Genomic DNA, 22,644 nt, shown 5'->3' with positions numbered 1-22,644 from the left:
GAGTAGAGAAATCTGTTATCTAATGCTTATTTGCACAATATATTCAGGCACATACCCGACATTTTGAATGAGTTATGAAAAATGCAAAATGACATTCAGATTTTTAGATACAGTAAACATGTTATATTGAAATGGATGTTAAACGGTTTTCTTTAAAAACCCTGTATTTTATAAATGTAGTGCCATTATCCACTAAAAAACATTATATAATTTTCTCAGTAGCTATTTGTTTCAATTTCTTGAAAAACAAGAAAGTAAACATACAATTGCTAAATACGTAAACACATTTTAGTGCAAGATTACAAGACCTGTGACTTTACTGTGCTTTTTTTTTTTAATAATCACAGTGCACTTTACACAAATTTATACACTATAAATGTTAACTTAAAGATCCCCAAACAGAAGAAGTGTTTACCAAACATTTCATATATATTCTGTACAGTATGTATACTGTATGAGGGTGTATACATGTGTCAATGTAGATGCTTTTAGGGTGGGCAAGCCCAATCATATTTGGGAACAATTGAACACTTTATAAATGTTTTCATTTCTTTGTAATTAATATAAATCCAGATTATTTTTCTAGAGGTCTTTTCTTAAAAATCCTTAAGTTTATATTTAAAGATAAATATAATCAGATTATTATTATTATTTTTTGCAGATTACACTGATTTTTCTCCTACATAATTGGCCCAAATATCAAAGGGTTTTTAAGTCAATCCAAACCCTAAATCATAATGTTCAAGTCCGACGTGGCAAAATGTGCTATCTTTTTACTGACTTACATAGACACCAGTACATATCCTATGTGTGCTTACAGGGTTTACACAGAAACATAGTTTATATGTAAGACAATCACCGTATTATGTTTCAGCATTTTATTTTGACTGTACACTTGATATGAATAAATAATACAATATATAAACACATAAGAGATGTTAAACACAGGTGATATTATATATCCTCTTAAAACAATTGGCTTTCTTTTTAACTATTTTAATGATCGCATAATTAAACTCCTTGAAATAAGGGGTCAGACCTTTTAGAATGTTTAATTCCAGGTACTTAAGAATTAAAGAAAAGAAAGAATTTGTGTATATGTTGCTCAGTTATGAATTCATAAATGGATTAATAAATCATACAATTCTACAAACAGATAATTCCTTCTGTGGGAATGTTAATTTTACATAATGTAGACGCCATTTTTCTTTTCACTTTCACTTAATTTGGGGACCCAACAAATTGTGAATTGCTTTTCTTTAATTCTTTTGCAAGAGTAAATTATCACTCATCTCAAATTACTTATTGCCTATATCACAGGAGTCTTTTCTTACTTTCATGGGTAACCATAATCAGATCACAACCTTCTCACTACTTAGGCATCTAGTTTACCTTAATCTATGATTAATATTGAAGTTACATTATAGGTGCATGGTTTTGCTGTCTTATTTAGTCAAAAGAATAATTCCAAAGATTATTTAAATATATATATTCTTAAGACTAAAAAAATTAACCTCTTAAGGTTTTGCTTTGTTTCATTCCCTGCCCCTGCTTTCCGTGGTGGACATTAATCTTCATTTAGACAAGGCAATCACTTTAACTCCAGATTGCTTCAAGAGCATAAGTGCAGGCCAAAGGTGGCATCATTTATGCAAAAAGTACTCTTTGTACCTCAGAAGATACTAACGGCTCATGGGATTAGGCAGAAATGCAAAATTTTGCTTTATTTTTTTTTCTTCCATCAATTTTAAAGAAATTTGTCTCTTCTCGACTAAGAAGATTTTTTTTTTTCACATACAAAAGCACCTTGCTGACAGCCAATAAAATTCAGGTTCTATAAAATTTTCCATGAAAAGAACTTATTTCATAGGTCTGAGCTCTTTCAACCTGATAACCTGGCTGTGATACAATTTATTCTTTGGCATTGCTAAATATCTGAACTTTATCATTTTATAGTGTTCAGGCATTAAAAAGAAAACTTTTACCATATGACTGAATTCACAGGTAAAAGTATTCTGATTGACTGCCCCAGAAAATAAGCTTGTTTTTCTCCCTACCCTAATGACCTCTTTTTCACCACAGAACAACTACATAAAGAAAAAATTAAAGATAGAATGGTTAATGCCACATATGCTAAGCCAAAACAGGCAACTGTAAAGGCAGGAGATACCAGTACTTGAACTAAGTATCTGTGAAGCCCTATTCTGGATCTTTCACTTACTTCCCATTGAAGAAGACATTTCAGTCAATTAAATGGAAATATATACTGAACACTAAGTTTTCAAATAAATCTTCTCCTCAGAAAATAACTTGCTTGTAAAAGGGTGCTTGGATCCTGACAATAACATGTCTGTGGAGGGATGAATGGGCGTGGCTGAATCCAGCCCACATCGACTTGGAGCCTCTATTTCCTTCTTGAGAAGTAAATAGCATCCAAAAGCATTTTTGTGGAAAAGGGACTAAGTCGGTGGTGAGACTTTTGCGGATAACTATCCTGTTGAGACGGTAAGTCTTACCCATACGTCAACAACGGTACTGTAAACAATTAACTGCCACAAAACTGGGGGAAAGCATTTTCTGTATATTTCAGAGAAGTGAAAGATCTGTATATAGTATACACACTTGCCTGTATTACATAAATACAAAGTTCAAGGGTATTATCCAACCATCACCTTACTGAGTCTAAATATCTATATTACATACCAAGATCATCATAAAGACTCTGAGAGTTGATATGTTATGTTTGACTGACTGTTTTGAACATATGTGGCCAGAATAACCTAGACCAGGATAACAAGTTGCATTTTATTTCAAATCTGATTGGACTCTGATATATTTCATCACCTCTTAGATGCGGGCACCACTGATCATTGGGTTTGAAACATAATCTAGAACTGGTGAAAAATGGCCACAGGATTCATTTCAGCTACTTAACGTTTTTCCATGTTTTCCTATACTTGTGATTCCACTGTTTTCTTTTAAACACTCCAGTTATACAAGCAAAACTTAAGCATCTTATGTCTACAGTTCTCTGACTGAGTACTCACGTGTACACATTCACACAAAACAGATACACCTGCTCCCACTTACCTCATACCCTTATTCTTTCAGAATTCTAATTGGGCATCAAAATATACATTAATTATAAAAGACTAGAAAATTCTTTGATAGCATTTCAAATGTTTGAAAAGAACAGTTATTAATAAAGCATTACTCAATTTTCAGCAATATAGATTACAAAAATTTCCCAACTCCTACTATATTTGGTTTTATTGAGCAGCACAGCGCTATTGCTGTCAAAACCATTACAAGGAAACCCGCTATGACAGTAACCTCCAACTCACACTTCTTCTTTCAGAAATATAATACTAAGCTGATTGATAAAGAAGAACCACATATTGTCAATTTTAAGAAGCATAAATAGTAATTTAAATATACAAAATATATGTGATAATTTCATTTGTATTCACCTGTGGCAAAATTTATATTTAACTAGCAAGTTACTCTTAAAAGATATACATCTATATAATTTGTTTAACTCAAATTTCATCAACACTTAAAATTGATTCCAACCCATTCACCTTCCCTCACCTCCTGTATTTTTTTTGTTTTGTTTTTTATCCATGAAACAAAATAAACAGGTGGCCATAAATCTTTGGTCATGGTGTCATAATCTGTAAAAATGGGTTTGATGAACATGCACAGAAGATTATGACCCCCCCCCAAATGTGGTGATAACTAGTTTGAAGAAAAAAAAATCAATAGGAAATCCCATTCCATCAATGGATCTAAATTTTGAGAAAGATTGGCAATTATATACTAAAATATGTAAACTCTTCTAGTGGGATATTCATTTCTCATTCTCTAGGGGAGAAACAACACATGAAAAGTTACTTAGAACGAATAATTTCAGTGATTATTATATCACTGACCCCATTTGCACAAAAGCAATTGTCATGTTCAGCTTTTGATTCCTTCTTCCTTCCATTGTCACAGTGAACCCTGGTCTCCTCCAGTCAGATCAACAGTACTCTGACACACATGCCTAGAGTAATTTCTGAAGGAAACTTTTTTTTTCTGGAAAAAAATATCCAAATGTACCCTCATAACTTTATCTGGAGTTTGACTAGCCATTGCTTAGAATAAACAAAGTGTTATTGAAGAGAAATTCTTATAAAGCCAATGTAGCAAAAGTAGTGGTGTTGATGTAACATAGACATTCAAATTAAACATCCCTTTGCATTCATTTCCTGTCAAGATCTTATAAATCTACAAATTAATGGATGTCTTTAAAGGGTATGATATTCAACTTCTACTTTGCTAGCACCAGATCATGTGTTATATGATTAAACATGATTTATAGTTGTGAGCTCTTGTACAGAAGCTGAATGTGGGCAGAAAAAAATCATAAATGCAAAAATTAATAAAAGGCATCAAGGGATTACATATAAAAGAGATAACAAACCAGTTAATACCGAAATTATATCATATAGTAAAACTCTTGATATTTCTGTCATTTATATTCTTATAATGTGTATTATCTCAGGTGTCACCCATAAACTAGCAAAATATTTACATCTTAATATCTTCTGGATTCAAAATAATCCGGGATAAATTAGTGTACCTTACTTGCAAGGAAATAGACATTTCATTTGAACTTGGCCATGAACAAGTTCCCACACATTTTCCAGGGAAGTACTGGCATTCCATTCTGACAGAGAAGATAGGTAACAGTTTCTTAATCACAGACCAAGTGGACCTCTCTCTCTTCACGTTAAGCGCGGTGGAGCTGGTCCCATCGTCTACAGTCATATAGCAGTATCCCAGAATACTGTTTGCTGTTTCGAATAGGGTGGAGGGCTGTACTTCTTTGCACCTGCATTCTTCTTCCAGCTGGGCAGGATAGGCATGCTATCCTGTTTGCAAAGGCCCTTTTCCGTTTTCTGTCTAGCCTTTATTTCCTTGCACAAGCAACGCTTTTTCTCAATCATCTCAAGCATTGTATGGTCTCCATGAAACCACTGCATACATGCCACCTAGCAAAAAAGAAAGAATGAATACAGAAGGGAAAAAAATATGGAATGAAAGCAAAATACTTTTGCATTGTGCAAGCAATTGTTTCAAAAAGCATCGGCTGTTTCTATCGCTTTGTGACTCTTACAGTGAAACACTAAAAGGTGGAATTGATACACAGACTTAAATTAATAAGCGATATGACATAATTAAACGTTAACTTGAACATTATTACTTTTCCAATATTTTCTAGAAGTTCACAATAGAGAATTAAAATCTTTTGAAAATCATAAACATTTTGCCAGATTTTTGCCCATTACTTTGTAAAAAATATTTTATTTGTTTATTTATTATTGTATAGAGAGACAGACATTGAAAGGGAAGGAGGAAATAGAGAGGGAGAGTGACAGAGAGACACCTGCAGTCCTGCTTCGCCACTCGTGGAGTTATAGCTCTGTAGATTGGGACCAGGGGTTTGAATTTGGTTCCTAGCACACCGTAATGTGTGCACTCAACCAAATGCGCCACCACCTGCCCCCCCCCATTACTTTTGTTCTGACTTCATTGTCGTCTGACTCAATATGTGCATGTGTAGTTATTGGAATATTTTTCATGAGATTTAATGTGTAGGTAATAAGTTTTAAAACTATGGTTTACTTGTAAAGAGAATATAGAATTAAGCCATCTCATGATTCTTCTCCCAAGTGGGATTTCAGTATACACGTTTTATTTGAATTCAAATTGACAAACGTCTACATTTGGGTCATTAACCTCAGCAATCATAGTGACATCTCCCAGCTAGTTCTAGAAATGAAGAGACTGAATACTAGATCCTGTTGGGATGCAGAAAATGCTGTCCTACAAGGGAAGTTTATAGAAATACAGGCCAATTAGTACCAGAATTTTAGAGAAACCGATTCATTAAGTTAACGTGTAACCAGGAGAATATTTATTGCTGGCTATTTATCAATGCAAACACGTATTTCTGAGGTGGTTAAAAGCAGCTTCCAGGTATATGAGTCATTGTCCACCAATAACTGTTCTTTAGAATGGAGCTAGTTAATGTATCTGCTACACAGGATAGCAACACATTTTGGGACTTTGACAAGCAAAATGAGGCTTCCAAGTAATTTTTAAATGAAATTTATTCTCTGAATGACAGGGCTTAACATAACATCATTGAGTCACTGAATCTGATATTACAGTTGAAGGATAAGTAGCAGAGAAAATGCGTATACATAACTGATTTTCTTTCTACTAGATCTGTTTCATTATTTACGTACTTCACGGAGTTTTGTTCATGGACTCTACAGTAATGCTCTGCAGGAACGACTATTTGTTAGTGTATAAAATGAGACTCTGTAAAATGAGAATTTGGCTAAGGTTGCATAGTTAGCAGATGGCAGAGCCAGATTTGAACACAGGAGTTTCTCTTTAATGCAATATCCTTAACTGTCATTCACATACCCAGTGTGAGCACAGAACTGGAGATGATTAGGGAAATAAAGCAATGCACACCACATACAGATGAGGAAACTGAGAGTTTAGAAATCTTTATTGCTTTCCAGGCAGTCAGGTTTTGCTATAAACAAGGCTGAAACTGATTCTCATGATTCCTAGTCTTAACTAAAAAGCAAAACATACAGCTGGAAGACAAGGTTTCAATTCACAAGAGTATCAAGTTTCCCTCAAGCACTTCCGTTTTTGGTTTCCTTACTTCAATAACTGAAATGACAATATGTCCAATTCAGAAGCTGCCATATAATTAAATTGGATAATGAAAGTGAAATAGTTAAGCATTGCCCAAGACATTATTCTAATACTGATAGATACCTTGGAGTTTTCTATGACTTCACTCTGCTAAGCATGTGATAATAACTTTATAGGTTTTACCTTAAATCTTCCCCAACACACACACTAAAAGGTAGAATTGATATACACACTATAAGTAAGAAGAGTACGTTTCAGACAGGTTGAGGAGTAGATTAAGGCCACAGCTCATTAACTCTGATACAGACCAGTATCAAACTCAGGTCTGCCCCACTTCCAAGTCAGTATACTTTCTATTACAACATGCTCCATCTACTGAATATTATTTGGGAATTATTATCATGGCTATTGTTATATGGACTGTCATCACCTATAACCACTTAATATGCAATTAAATTTATGATTTGTTGAATGAATAAAAGATACATACAACATAAATTAAGAAAAAGAGGGGCCAGGTGGTAGTGCCCCTGGTTGAGCACATGTTATAATTCTCAAAGACCCGGGGTGCGAGCCCTGGTCCTCACTGCAGAGGGAGAGCTTTGTGAGTGGTGAAGCACGGCTGCAAGTGTTTCTCTCCCTCTCTGTCAGCCCCTCCCCTCTCAATTTCTGGCTGTTTCTATTCAATAAATAAATATAGTAAAGAAATTAAAAAAAAAACTTGGATTCCTGAAAAGGACACTCTTAAAGATATAACCCACTTCACTTGTCATTAGAGAAATACAAACTAAAACTACACTGAGATACTTATGTCTCATACCTGAGAGAATAGCTTATACCAACAAACCAGGAAATGACAGGTGTTGGAGAGATAGTGGAGAAAAAGGAACTCTGCTACATCGCTGGCGAGAATGTAAACTGGTGCAGTCCCTTCTCAAGACTGTATGGACAGTTCTTAATAAAAATGGAATTACCTTATGATCCAGCAATACCAAACTTAAGCACTTATCCAGTGGACACTCAAACACTAATTAGAAGAGACACATGCACCCCTATGTTCATAGTTGCATATTCACAATAGCCAGAGTGTGGAAGCAGCCTAAACTGCTAAGAAAGCTATAGTATGTATATTCTATGGAATATGACCCCATAATAAAAAAAAAATGTGCTATTGTGTCCTTTGGGACAAAAAGTATGGAAGTGGAGGTGATTATGCTTAGCAAAGTAAGTAAAGAGATGAAAGACAGCTACCAGATGATTTCACTCATATATGGAATCTAGAGATTTGATTTACATGAACTTGCCCCCCACCCTGAAAAAAAATCCAAACAAAACAGAAGCAAGCAAACTGTAAGACTTGTGAAAACTATGGTGGTTATCGTTGGGAGCTGGAGGGTGGAGATACAGAACTCTGGTGTGTGTGGTGGGGAACTACACGTGGTAATTTTATAATCCTGTAATGAACTATTAATAACAAATAAAATTATTAAGTGAAAAGAGAAATACCATGTATATGTCTAATTTGTTGTAAAGTTCCTTCAAAGATTGGGCTATGGTTTAGTCTTTTTTAAAATTTTTTTTAAATTTAAGAAAGGATAAATGAACAAAACCATAGGGTAGGAGGGGTACAACTCCACACAATTCCCACCACCCAATCTCCATATCCCACCCCCTCCCCTGATAGGTTTCCCATTCTCTATCCCTCTGGGAGCATGGACCCAGGGTCATTGTGGGTTGCAGAAGGTGGAAGGTTTGGCTTCTGTAATTGCTTCCCCGCTGAACATGGACGTTGACTGGTCGGTCCATACTCAGAGGAGATCCAAAAGGCTAACAAACATATGAAAAACTGCTCTAGGTCACTGATTGTCAGAGAAATGGAAATTAAAACAACATTGAAAAATTAAAACAACATACCACCTCACTCCTGTAAGAATGGCATACATCAAAAAGGACAGCAGAAACAAATGCTGGAGAGGCTGTGGGGATAGACTTTAAATATTCTTTAGCCCCTGATTCAGCATCTTCACCAGAGTTGTTTGTTGTTTACATTAAGTATTCACGGTGAAGGAAGATGACCTCACCAATTTGTTCTAATGTTCCACCTCCCCAGAGCCTTACAACATTAGGGAACAATAGAAACGAACATATTGCCAGCATCTATGTCCAGTGAATAAACAGTTACAGAAGCCACAACTCCCACCTTCTGCACCTCATAAAGAATTCTGGCTCAAGGCGTTAGTGCAGCCCATTAAGTGCACGTGGCGCAAAGCACAAGGACCAGTGGAAGGATCCCGGATTGAGCCCCCAGCTCCCCACCTGCAGGAGAGTCGCTCACAGGCGGTGAAGCAGGCCTGCAGGTGTCCATCTTTCTCTCACCCTCTCTGTCTTACCCTCCTCTCTCCATTTCTCTCTGTCCTGCCCAACAATGATATCAGTAACAACAACAATAATAACTACAACAATAAAACAACAAGGGCAACAAAAGGGAATAAATAAATAAATATTAATCAAAAATTTCTCTTTAAAAAAAGAATTTTGGTCCATACTCCCACAGGGATAAAGAATAGGGAAGTTTCCAATAAAGGGGGTAGGACATGGAACTCTGGTGGTGGGAACTGTGTAGAATAGTACTCGTGTTATCTTACAATCTTCATAATCATTATTAAAACACTAATAATAAAAAAGAAAAAAGAGAATTCAAGATATTATGTTGCGTCAATCTAACCAACAAGAATTTTGTTCCAAGAGAAAATTGCCAAGGTGACTGCATTTTTTTCAAGCAGTTTATGACGTTTGGTAACTTGATTATTCATGCAATAAAATATAGTGACTACTTTCTTGGAAATACAGGCAAAGTTTATTGAGTTAACTGAATATAAATAGAATCGACAACACAGAATTCCTAGAGAAATGGTGCCAAATCTCATCCCATTTCAGTAGCCACAACACAAACTGGTAAAAGTTTTATGAATGAGTGGAACCAACATTATCAACAGTTCTCAATTCCTTTCAGAAATTTCCCCAAATAATATTCTGATTAGTTAGAACATCACTGGATTTTACACAATCCAGTGAAAACTCAAAACATCTAACTTTCTTTACAGCAAGGCATTCCTGAATGTACCATGTTCATTTATTTGTTCAGTAACCATTAGATCATTTATGGTTCAATTTCCTTTAATATATAGGTGTGAATTCAAAACAGCAAATTTTCTGAACTGCTCTGACAACATCACCAATATATTTCATGGCCACTGTGTTTTGTAGATGGTTATGTGTATCATGCTGTAAGATATGTGTCTTTCTAGCAACCAGAAATTTATACCAGGTGTGTATCAAGTTGTAAATAATAATATTTAAAGCATAACAATAATAAGTTTAATAATAAATATGAGGTCTGTATTGACAATATATTCTTACTTTGTTTAAAAAAAAAAAAATATATATATATATATATATATATACACCTGATTGATAGAAATGTTTAGACTATTAATTAATTCTTTTACAAACTATCTTAGACATACTTTTAAATAGTTACTTATGATCCTGAAAACACATATTAACTATTACCCTATCTTCCTTAACTCACAAGAATTACAGTTAGGGAGTCAGGCCGTAACACAGTGGGTTAAGCACACGTGGTGCGAAGCGCAAGGACCCACCTAAAGATCCTGGTTCTATCCCCCGGTTCCCCACCTGCAGAGGAGTCACTTCACAAGCGGTGAAGCAGGTCTACAAGTGTCTTATCTTTCTCTCCCCCTCTCTATCTTCCCCTCCTCTCTCCATTTCTCTCTGTCCAATCTAACAAGGACAACATCAATAACAACAACAATAATAACTACAACAACAGTAAAAAGACAACAAGGGCAACAAAAGGGAAAATAAATAAATAAATATAGAATATTTTTTAAAGAAAGAATTACAGTTAAACAAATTCCACATGAGAGCATTGCCCAACATATCAAAGGAAGCTCAGTATTATAAGCTAATTTTAATACAGGCTGTTGGAACATATCCAAATAAAATTGTACTTTATAGGGTGGAGGTTAGATAGCATAATGGTTATACAAACAGACTCTCATGCCTGAGGCTCCAAAGTCCCAGGTTCAGTCCCCCACACCACCATAAGCCAGAGCTGAATAGTACTTTGGTTAAAAAATAAAACAAAAAAAAAAGAACCTGTATTTTATAATACCTTAGAAAGTCTGAGATGTTTAATATATAATCTCCTCACATTTTAATTCTAGCAATTTGCCCCTCATTTAAAGTATCCAGGAAAAAAACGCATTTTATTTTAGGATGAAATGAAGCAGCAGAGGAACATGGACAGTGGTTGGGAGGAAGAGGATGAAGAAGAGATCTTGCTAATTCAACAACATGGATGAATCATGGGCATGTTATGCTCAGTGAAATAAGTCAGGTAAAGGAAAAAAATACTGCATTACTTCAAAGATTTGTGCAAGATAAACCAAAAAATACTCAAGCAAGCAAACAGCACGCAAAGTATAAATAGTCTATGGCCATACCACCCTGAACACGCCCAATCTCGTCTGATCTCAGAAGCAAAGTAAAAACAAAAGTAGACTCAAAGATTTTCACGGCCAAATAATCATTACCTGAGGGAATGACATAAAAGGACAGTTAAAATAAACAGGGTAAATTTTATGGTGCTACATAGATGTTATAAGACTATATGCTTGAGTTATGTTTGCTGTTATATTTAACTTAAAACAATAAATAATAGATAATTAAATGGATAGCATGTATTTTTTCCTATTTCCAGAATATGTACTCACTTTTATTCCCCAGATTAAACTCTCTTATTATCACTATAATCACTTACAATTGAATGCTCCCCCCAAACTGTGTCTAAAAAATAATTTTCACTCTGCAATTAAGATGCTATGCTTCAATTCACTAACTGAGACACAACAAATAATGTATTTAAAAATCATATGAATGTGTTAATAGTACAATCTTATAAACAGATAACATTCCTTTTATTTGATTTTTTTCAAGTTCTCCATATACGGTTTAAATTTAGCTATAAAATTTCATTCTACTCCATGTTGAGTTAAAAATCCCTGGGAGCACACAGAGAATTAAATGGAAATTACACTATTCTAGTTTAGCTATATGATTTAAGTGGCATATTCCTTATCTTTAATACAAATGCACTTATTACATATATCATAAAGGGTAGGAAAATATATGTAGGCAAGTGCACTTACACTGGGAGTTCACTGCAGTGTAATATACATGAAAATATATCTCTTATCATAAAAATACATAATATTCTTATGTTAACATGATTCAGCAGTGGCAATATACTTGGCAACTAATTTCTTTGAGATAAAGTCAAATAATGCTCCTTCTCAAGGAATCGTTCAATAAATTGTATATCCCTACTCCTTAGTGATTTAGTTCCCTAGAGAAATATAAGATGGGGGGGGGAGAGTATTTTATAAGGGACAAAGAAACACAAACACTACCACTTACCAGTACACAAACTGGGATAAATTCCATTGGTCCCCTTAGGCCAGCAAGGTATTATGATGAATATGGAAAAAAAATATAACTTTCCAATCTGAAGCTCCAAAACCCCAGATTTAATACTAGGCACCATCATAAGCCAGAAATGAGCAGAGCTCTGGTAATAAAAAAATAAACCCTGCTTGGTATGATGTGATGATATCGATACTTGATATTTGTAGTTTCCTTCAAAAAGCCATACCTCCAAACCAAACTATGAAACAAAAGTCAGATAAACATAAATTGAGAGATGTTCTACAAAAATATTAGAAAATCAATCACTCAAAGTGCCCGTGTCATTCGACATAAAGAAAACCTGAGAAATTCTCACTTTCTAAAGGGCCAGGGAGACTTGATAATTATGGTTAATTATTGAAATCCTAGAAGTAACACAGGAACAGATAGATAACTAAGAAATCTAAATTAAGTTTGGATTTTACTAATAATGTAAAGATTCATGGTAATGTTGAGAAAGCCTAGACCAAGTAGATCAGAAGCAACCGGTGGCACAGCTATATATAAGATACTGGGTATTATACAGCAAACCCTAACAAAGGGACTTTTCAAAGTTAACCCAATTACCAAATAATGTGTTGATAACAGTAACTATCCATTGTCTTTTTGAACCCTAAGACATGAAGAACCTCACATTTCCACTATAGAGGCTATATTTCCCCCAGTCCTGGAATCTTAGGATAGGGTCCACTTTCCCACATGCCTCTCCCAATTCATATCAAATAATATTGCGTCTGCTGATCGCAACCTAATCAATGCAACGATTGCCACCTCAACAAGCTTCAGCTCAGACTGTGTCCAGAGACTTCACGTGTGGAATGACAACACTTCAGAATCATCACTCGGGTGAGACCTTTCCTTTCATAGTATTTCCATCTCAGGTGGTTCACTTTCTAACAAAGTCCCAAAACCTAGATATAGATCAGGTTCTGTGAGAGAGAGCATATGTTCACATATATCCATAAACTAGGGCACAATATATACCTGAAAGCAGAAGTACACTAGAGTTTGCAGTGAGTACCCCCACCACACACACTTCCTCTTTACTATTCTAACCTTTGGGTCCATGATTGCTCAACAATTTGTTTGGCTTTGTATGTTAACTCTCTTTTCAGCCACCAGGTTCCAGATGCCATCAGGATGCCGGCCAGGCTTCCCTGGACTGAAGACCCCACCAATGTGTCCTGGAGCTCTGCTTCCCCAGAGACCCACCCTACTACGGAAAGAGAGAGGCAGACTGGGAGTATGGACCGACCAGTCAACGTCCATGTTCAGCGGGGAAGCAATTACAGAAGCCAGACCTTCCACCTTCTGCAACCCACAACAACCCTGGGTCCATGCTCCCAGAGGGATAGAGAATGGGAAAACTATTGGGGAGGGGATGGGATATGGAGACTGGGTGGCGTGAACTGTGTGGAGTTGTACCCCTCCTATCCTATGGTTTTGTTAATGTCTCCTTTCATAAATAAATAAATAAATAAATAAATAAATAAATAAATAAAGATTGCTAATGGGAAACTGAGTATGGAGGATGTGAAAGCCTCTGTGAACTCTGTCCAGTTATCCTGTAAATTTAAACCTATTCTAAAACTAATATGTATTACATATGTGTATATATATATATATGTATGTATTTTTTTTAAATATTTATTTATTTCCTTTTGTTGCCCTTGTTTTTTTTTTATTGTTGTAGTTATTATTATTGTTGTCGTCATTGTTGGATAGGACAGAGAGAAATGGAGAGAGGAGGGGAAGATAGAGAGGAGGAGAGAAGGATAGACACCTGCAGACCTGCTTCACCGCCTGTGAAGGGACTCCCCTGCAGGTGGGGAGCCGGGGTTTGAACCGGGATCCTTATGCCGGTCCTTGTGCTTTGTGCCACCTGCACTTAACCCGCTGCGCTACAGCCCGACTCCCTATATGTATGTATTTAAAGGTCAGGTGAGGGCAAACATTATAAGCCTTCAGTCACCACCTCTATGGGAATACTTTGTGAGTGATTAAACAGTGCCATAGATGATTGTCTCTCTTCCTCTACCTCCCCCTCCTCTCTCTCCATTTATCTCTATCTCTATCCTAGATAAATAAATAAAATTTATGTTTTTTTTTAGTTTTTAATCTTAATTTATTGGATAGAGACAGCCAGAAATCAAGAGGAAAGGGGGAGGGAGAGAGGGAGAGAGACAGAGAGACACCTGTAGTCCCACTTCACCACTTGTGAAGCTTTCTCCCTACAGTTGGGGACCACGGGCTTGAACCCTGATTCTTACACACTGTAACATATGCACTCAACCAAGTGCGCCACCACCCACCCCATAAAATGTACATTTTAATAGTGCATATATACTTATAATCTGATGATGGTTCCTCTTTCTAAACATTGTTACTCCATAATTCACTGCTAAATGGGAAGCAGTTATAAAGGAGTTAAATGCTTGGGTAGAGATCAAGTTGATGGACACAATCATGGTTTACCTTGAAACATCTATGGATAAATTTTCATGTACATAGTTTACTCATGTCATACATAATATATATGCATTCAACATACATATAAATGCACATATCATACTTCACTCAGTAGTAGGAAGTAGTGAACTAAAGGACACACAGGAGCTGAGAAACCGCAAAGTTCTATTTATTGCTAATGATGTTATCTGCTGATTTTTCAGTCATGAGGAAAAATAATAATATTAACAAATGAAGCATCTTTACTACATCTCAACACTTAGGTTTATTATGAAATTAAACTAATTAAACTCATGATGTTGAGTATAATTTATCAAAAGACAAAGGGGTGATAGTAAAGTTTATTTCAAATACTGAATTTTCCAAATTATGAAAACTAGAAAGAGGAAAATATTAACAGAAAGGAAACATATATATGTATACTAATATCTATGGATTTAATTTTTGTGCCTCATAAGCTAGCATGTAAAAATACCTGATTCAATATCAAAGATCAAAGTCTCAAGTTAATTCTGCCCTATTCAATAAAACAAAGATAAGAAAGAGGGAGTCAGGCGGTAGCGCAGCAGGTTAAGTGCAGGTGGCGCAAAGTGCAAGGACAGGCATAAGGATCCGGTTCAAAACCCCGGCTCCCCACTTGCAGGTGAAGCAGGTCTGCAGGTGTCTGTCTTTCTCTCCTCCTCTCTGTCTTCCCCTCCTCTCTCCATTTCTCTCTTTCCTATCCAACAACGATGACAGCATCAACAACAATAATAACTTCAACAACAAAAAATAGCAACAAGGGCAACAAAAAGGAAATAAATAAGTAAATATTTAAAAATAAGAAAGGAAGAAAGAAGGAAGGGTCGATTAAGCCCCCGGGCCCCACCTTCAGAGGGAAAGTTTGTGAGTGGTGAGGCAATTGTCTCTTTTTCTCTCTCCCTCTCTCTCCTCTCTATCAAACCCAAGGAATTACTTATCTTTTTCTCCTGTCTGAACTGTTAAGAGAATTAAAAATCATATGGAAAGAATTTCTAGTTTTCTTGATTTCTAGCTGACTCTATCTAATAATTAAAGATAATAAAAAACAGTTTTAAAAAAGGAAACAACTTACAAAAAATATCTTGGAGTTTGTGAGAAAATGGTGATTATCACAGGGAGGGGAGCACAGGACTGTGCTGATTACAAACACACACAAGAGCATGAAACCATATCCCTGAGGGTATGGTTTTGTAAACTAATATTAGTTAGTAATAGAAATGTGTTAAAGTAAAATTCTTAGACATGTCGACTATGTATTTTATAATTATAAAGAAAAATAAACATTGACCTTAAATAAAATGAGTGAATTACTCTATTTAAAGTCTCTATGTAAAAAATGCAGTAAAAGACCAAATTCTTCTTTTAATAATGTTTCAGTGGTTATTTTTTTGTCCTTGCTATGTCACAAGGTGACTCAACTTTAGTTGAAAAGTCGTTTTAACTTAAAAAAAAAAACTTTTTTTTTTTTCAACTGTGCTTTGCTAAGATGGGGCAGATGACCTCACCAATGTGTCCTGGAACCCCACCCCCCCAGATCCCTGCCCCACTAGAGAAAGACAGAAACATATTGGGGGTATGGATCCACCTGCCAATGCCCATGTCCAGTGGAGAAGAAATTACAGAAGCCAGACCTCTCACCTTCTGCACCCCAATGCAGATCTTTGGTCCATACTCCCAGAGGGATAAAGAATAGGGAAGCTTCTGATTGAAGGGATACAGAACTCTGATAGTGGGTACTATATGGAATTCTATCCATCTTATCCCACAGTCTTGTTGATCATTATTAAGTAGCTAATAAAATAAATCTAAAAATAAATAAAGCAGGCAGTCAACAAATCTTAGACATGGATATAAAGCAGAATGTTTATAATTATCTATATGAGTATAGACATGGAATGTTTATAATCATCTATATGTTTATATGGAATATTTATAATTCTCTATGTGTGTCAGCATTTTCAATATAATTTACAATTTATAAATTATGAAATGAGTTATGGAACCCATGTTAGTTAATCATTAGACATGAAGCAAGGAGCTTGCTTTCATAAACATTGTGAGTTATAAAAGAATTGATATTCAAAAGCATGTGGTGACTCAGTATCAAAGTAAATTCACTGGCAAAATGTTTGGAGATTCAGTCAAATAATATGTGTGGCTTTACAATTATCTATAAACAATATTTATGTCACTTTGAATATTATAAATTAAAGTTAAGGAAGGTAGTTCTAAACACAGGGCTTTCCTTTTCTATTTTTAACTGAACCCAGAATAAAGTTACTTGAACAAACAGGTGAGCAAAACTTTGTGATTCCATTCTCCTAAATTTGACTCTGGCTTTACAGTCTCACTTTAGGGATGTTAAGGAAGTTATGTATTTTGTTTTCCTATCTGAACTGTTGGGAGAACTAAAAATCATATACAAAGAGTTTCTAGCTTTCAGAACTTTGGAATTACTTGAAACAAGAGCACTATTGCTACAATTTTAACCTCTTTCATATTTTTTATTTGCTTGTACATGTTTACATTTTTAATTCTTGATCTATTGATGGGGTATTTTGTAATTATCCCCTTTTAATCCACCCTTATTCAGCAGCAATGTTGAGTCAGAGCTTGTGTTTTAGGAGAGAGTTAGTAGACAAGCAAACACCCGAGGCATGTACTATAATTTCACTGTTCATTTCACAAGCTTAAATTTAACTTGAAGATATAGATGTTATTAGTTTTTCTTAGGAAGGGAAATACATTTATTTAGATATGAGAAATGGTAAAAAAAATGAAAGTATTAATTTTTCTTAACGTTTTATGAGTTGATTTTATTGCAGATATTGAGTCAGTTGTCCAGGCACATATTTAATGAATCACAAGAGTTGAATCATATTTCATACTAGATACATAGTTCTATAATGGAATTTCATCTTCGGAATCAGTATGGTGGTAGCCAGTGAGAAAGTTTCAATTATTACAATGTGAACACCAGTGTTACCGTAAGGAAAAATGACATCTAAATAACACAGCCTTGCTTCTTCAAATCGCCCTAGTGTGATCACTATCACTTTGAAACTTAAACTTGGATGAAAACACACAGGGTCACACCAAGTGAGTCATCTACCCACAACATATAAATGTTTCATTTTCCTGCTTCAGTTGTAATCCTCTAGGTACAACAAATTGTACCAAGACCTTATAAACAGTTTCACCTAGGAAAATGCCAAACAACTATGTTTAACCCCATAATGTCCTTTGGTCCATGCTCCCAGAGGGGTAAAGAATAGGAAAGTTATCAGGGGAAGGGATGGGTTACGAAGTTCTGGTGGTGGGAATTGTGTGAAGTTGTGCCCCTCTTATCCTATGGTTTTTGTCAGTGTTTCCTTTTTATAAATAAAAATTATTTTTAAAGAATTATATTTCATTAAAGAAACTAAATATCTATTTGCCAGTTCTTCAGAAACATACCATATGCACATACACCATGGACACACATATGTCAGTATAAGCCCACATGCATATGTAAATATATTGCTGTATTTTCCATGTGTATGTGTATTACTTACATGCCGGGTAATTGTGAGGAGCCTCACAAAGCACCCTGCATTGTTGATACTATGGCCTATCTACATAATCATTGTTTTGCCTGAAAGATCCCCACCCATTCCATTTCTTTGATCTACTTCTTTCTACCTTGAGACCCTCCCTGCCTGCAGGGTTATATTAATCCTACCAGTTAAAACCCTCGCAACAGTTGCTAAGGAATTTCCTACCTTTCCAGATGCTTTTGCCTTCTCCACCCTCTTTCTAGCCATTTCCATTTCCGACTTGCCACTTCCAGGTCTGCCCTTTAAAAACGTTGGCTCTGATGAAGAAAGACATTGCATTGCCTCTCCGCCACGAATTCAAGCATCATCTCATGAACTCATGCATTGCTGAGTGAGTAGCAGCCCAGGCAGGCTCCTGTTAAGTTCTCTCCAACCCAGAAAGTTCGCACCTGGAAAGAGGCACCCGCACGCTAGCCTGGCACTTACATACATATATTACATAATATCTATATCTATCTATCTATCTATATATATATATCAATATATTAGTGAACATTCCTGTAGTTCTCCTAGTTAGTGTGTTGTGTAAGGAACAAAATTCTATATTTGATCTCTTATATATATCAAGTAAAATAAAGATTTTACTTGATATATATAAATATGAGTAATGTTGCTGAATAAGAATATAGTATCCTAAAACTAATAAAATCTTAAGAATTATTTTCAAAGCATTTAGAATACATTATTGAACTATATTACAAAAGTTCTGAAATAAGTTACTGATAGTCAGTCTTGATCATGTGACTTTGGAGGGAAGGATTAACAAAATCTCAACAGTAATTCACCAGAAGAAAGCAATAAATATACACAGTGACATACGGCTTACATACAATGTTCTACACAACTGATGACTACTTAGTTCCTTTTTTTTTTCTACTTTTTTATTGGGAGATTAATGATTTACAGTATAGTTGTTGGCAGATGGGTACAATTTCTAATCTCACCTAGAGTGTCTACAAAACACTCTGACCCCCAATTTAGGTCCATCATTATATACCAAGACCTGAAAGTCCTTCTCTCCCTCCATGGCCCTCTCTACCTTCCCAGAGTCCTTGGGTTTAGTGCAATACACCAAATTGAGTTCAACTTTTACTTTACATTTCCCTTTTATGTTTTTTGTTCCTTAAATTCTATCCATGAGTGGTAATTTAATCTCACTTAAGATGACTCCAAACTGCACTGAAGATGAAGAGAAGAATGTGACTTCATCATTCTTATTAGCAGAGTAGTATTCCTTTGTGTAAACTATTTGTTATTCAAAATTTCAGTGGAGGGGTCAGACAGTGGCATACCCAGTTGAGCACACATAATACTAAGTGAAAGGATTCATATTTGAATCCTAGCTCCCCGCCTACAGGGGGGATGCTTTACAAGCAGCGAAGCATGATCTTATCTTTCTCTCTCCCTCTGTTTCTCTCTCCTCTCTCAGATTCTCTCAATTGTACCCAAGAAAAGGGGGGAGGGTGGTGGTGGATGGTCACCAGGAGCACTGAGACCCAGTTGATGGAAGCAAAAAAAAAAAATCACTTGATTGAGTATCTTATACAGGCATGTATCCAAGTAGTTGGTGAATAGTAAAGTTTTCAGTAACAATAAGAAAAGTGATTCAAGTGGGTCGGGCAGTAGCACAGTGGGTTAAACACATGAAGCACAAGGATCGGCATAAGGATCCGGGTTCGAGCCCCCAGCTCCCCACCTGCAGGGTGGTTTCTTAATGGGTGGTGAAGCAGGTTTGCAAGTATTTATCTTTCCCCATCTCTATCTCCCCTCTCGATTTCTCTCTGCCCTATCCAACAACAACAGCAATGACAACAACAATAATAATGACAACAACAAGGGCAACCAAATGAGAAAAAAAATGGCCTCTAAGAGCAGTGGATTCTTAGTGCAGACACTGAGCCCCAGCAATAACCCTAGAGGCAACAAACAAACAAACAAACAAACAGAAAAAGAACAGTGATTCTTCACGTCATGCTGACAATAGCTTTCTCTAGTCTTACTACCAAACTGCTTACTGGTGTTACTTCCGTGTAAATGTGTGTTAAGAATATATTACTTGATCTGGGTACTTTACAACTGAAGTTCATCTGAAGATATATATTTCCTCCAGGGTTATTGCTGGGGCCCGGTGCCTACATTAAGAACACACTGCTCCTGAAGGCCATTTTTCCCCATTTTCTTGCCATTGTTGTTGTCATTATTGCTATTGTTTCCACTGATGTTGTTGTAAGATAGGACAGAGAGAAATCGTGAGAAGAGGGAAGAGGAAGACAAACACTTGCAGAACTACTTCACCTCTTGTGAAGCGAACCCCCTGCAGGTGGGGAGCCTGGGTTAGAGTGTGGATCCTTACCCTGGTCCTTGTACTTTGTACCACATGCACTTAACCCGCTGTGCTACCGCCCGACCCCCCTGACGATATACATTCTTAATGCTTTTTCTCTAATCATTCACAATCAAGTTTCAATTGGGGGAAAAAGTCCAAAGGTTGTTTCCATAACAAAAAATTAATTAATTAATTAATAAGGAAGATGCTAATTGCACCAAAGCATCATTTCCCACATTCTGTGCTTTAGCAGAAGTTTAGAAAGTAACAAATTTTAAATGTCTAGAAAAATGAAGGGTTTTAATATTTATTATGCATCACATTTTTGTATTATGACAACTCATTGCAAAAGCCAGTTGTCAAATGGGCTGCAAACCATTCATCTCTTGTGAACAAAAGCAAAGGACAAATTGGCAATTGCATATCATTTGGCATTACTTCTCTGGTGAAATTTTTTATCAACTGCATTAAGTAAAGCAATCTGTTCACTAAAGCATTATTCGTTAAGGTGTGAATGGAATTTGCATCTTTCTGTACATATAAAGCATATAGACAGATGCAATAAGGCACATTCTTCTGTGTATGGATACAGAAAAAATTTTGAGAAATAGTGTCAATGTAGCATGAGAATAAGCTGGTGCATCATATAACTCTCAAAGCCTGAAAATGTGTGAGAAAATACTGCATTAAAATGTGTATGTACTTGTGACAAATACCTAATATAAGTGTAAATGATAAATGGTATCATAGGACTATCATTTTTCAAAATTCAAGATGAGATTTTTCAGGGGAAAGTTGATTTGTGTTTAAATACATCAATGTCTACAAGCAGAATTATTGTGTAACACATATGTGATCATATATATCCACAGATTTTATTATTTTTACTCTTAAATAGCAAAATGTCTGCAGAAGAAAAAAAGAGCAATTTGTTTCCCTAATAAAGAAGCCATGGCATATATTTCAGCACTTAAACCAAATAATGACTACAGATACTATTCTAGCTGCTAATTGATTAAATTAATTGCTTGTAAGAAGGAAAAAAATTAGTAGGCTGTAGAATTAACAAGTATTTTAAAAGGTTCAAGATGTTTATAAGTAAAATGCCTAAAAGGGACATTCCATGAAGGATCAAACACTATTACAAGATACAATTCAATTATATAACAAATGTGTTGATATTTTCCACTAAGTCTGTTTTCTTAATCACTTGCATTAGCATTAACTTAATGTCAAGTTTAATTCAATTATAGAATAGTCATTTTGATAGTACATATGAACTTGCCCATGGATAAATTACAGAGTCACATATCAGTAACAGTCATTTTATCTAGCAAAGAGAGAGAGGTTCACAGATAAGTAGGGTGAAATAATGTTTAGAAAAAGGCTTTAATTCTTCCCACTGCAACAGCTAATGATCAGACTTTAGTTTATGTTAACTTTCAGTAGAGCTGGGAAAATACAAGTCTAGTTTGTTCTTTTTTTTCCCCTCCACTAGACTGCACTGCTCAATATGAGCACAACTGCTTTAGAGAATACAATATCAGCCTTCCAGTTATGAAGCGAATTCTACTACTTCATTAGCTCTGGGAAAGTGCTATAGGCTGGAGATGTTGCTCAGTGGTAGAGTACAGGAATTGCATGCATGGAGTTCCCAGTTGAATCCCTAGCATCACATAAACCAGAGCTGATTGATGTTGTGCTTTATTTCATGTTTTAATTAAACAAATAAATAAATAAGAAAATCCTGATAAAAATAACCATGTTCATTTGAAAATATGCCACACATTATATTTTTCTGAACCAATGCAGAACAAGAAGTCTTAATCCTTAGATTATGCACTAATAGAGGGAAATAGAAATACAAAATGAGAAAGGATGAGGGGGAGAAAAGGTAAAAGACACCTAAATTTTGGCTTCTCTTGAAAAATATCAAATGTGGGGCTGACTTCCAGAGGC

General features: G+C 35.6%; 1 protein-coding gene across 1 annotated transcript in view; it reads right to left on the bottom strand.

The window, feature by feature from the left end:
- Positions 1-600: 600 nt before the first annotated feature.
- Positions 601-22,644, bottom strand: part of NYAP2 (neuronal tyrosine-phosphorylated phosphoinositide-3-kinase adaptor 2) — a 311,899-nt gene continuing 289,855 nt past the window's right edge. The window contains exon 7 of the mRNA XM_060193685.1: positions 601-5,036. Coding sequence (XP_060049668.1) covers positions 4,809-5,036 — 228 coding nt within the window. The 3' untranslated portion in view covers positions 601-4,808. The remainder of the gene's footprint in view (positions 5,037-22,644) is intronic.

Source organism: Erinaceus europaeus, chromosome 7 (genome assembly GCF_950295315.1).
Source record: "Erinaceus europaeus chromosome 7, mEriEur2.1, whole genome shotgun sequence".
NCBI lineage: Eukaryota > Metazoa > Chordata > Mammalia > Eulipotyphla > Erinaceidae > Erinaceus > Erinaceus europaeus.
This window is presented reverse-complemented; position numbering and strand designations above follow the sequence as displayed.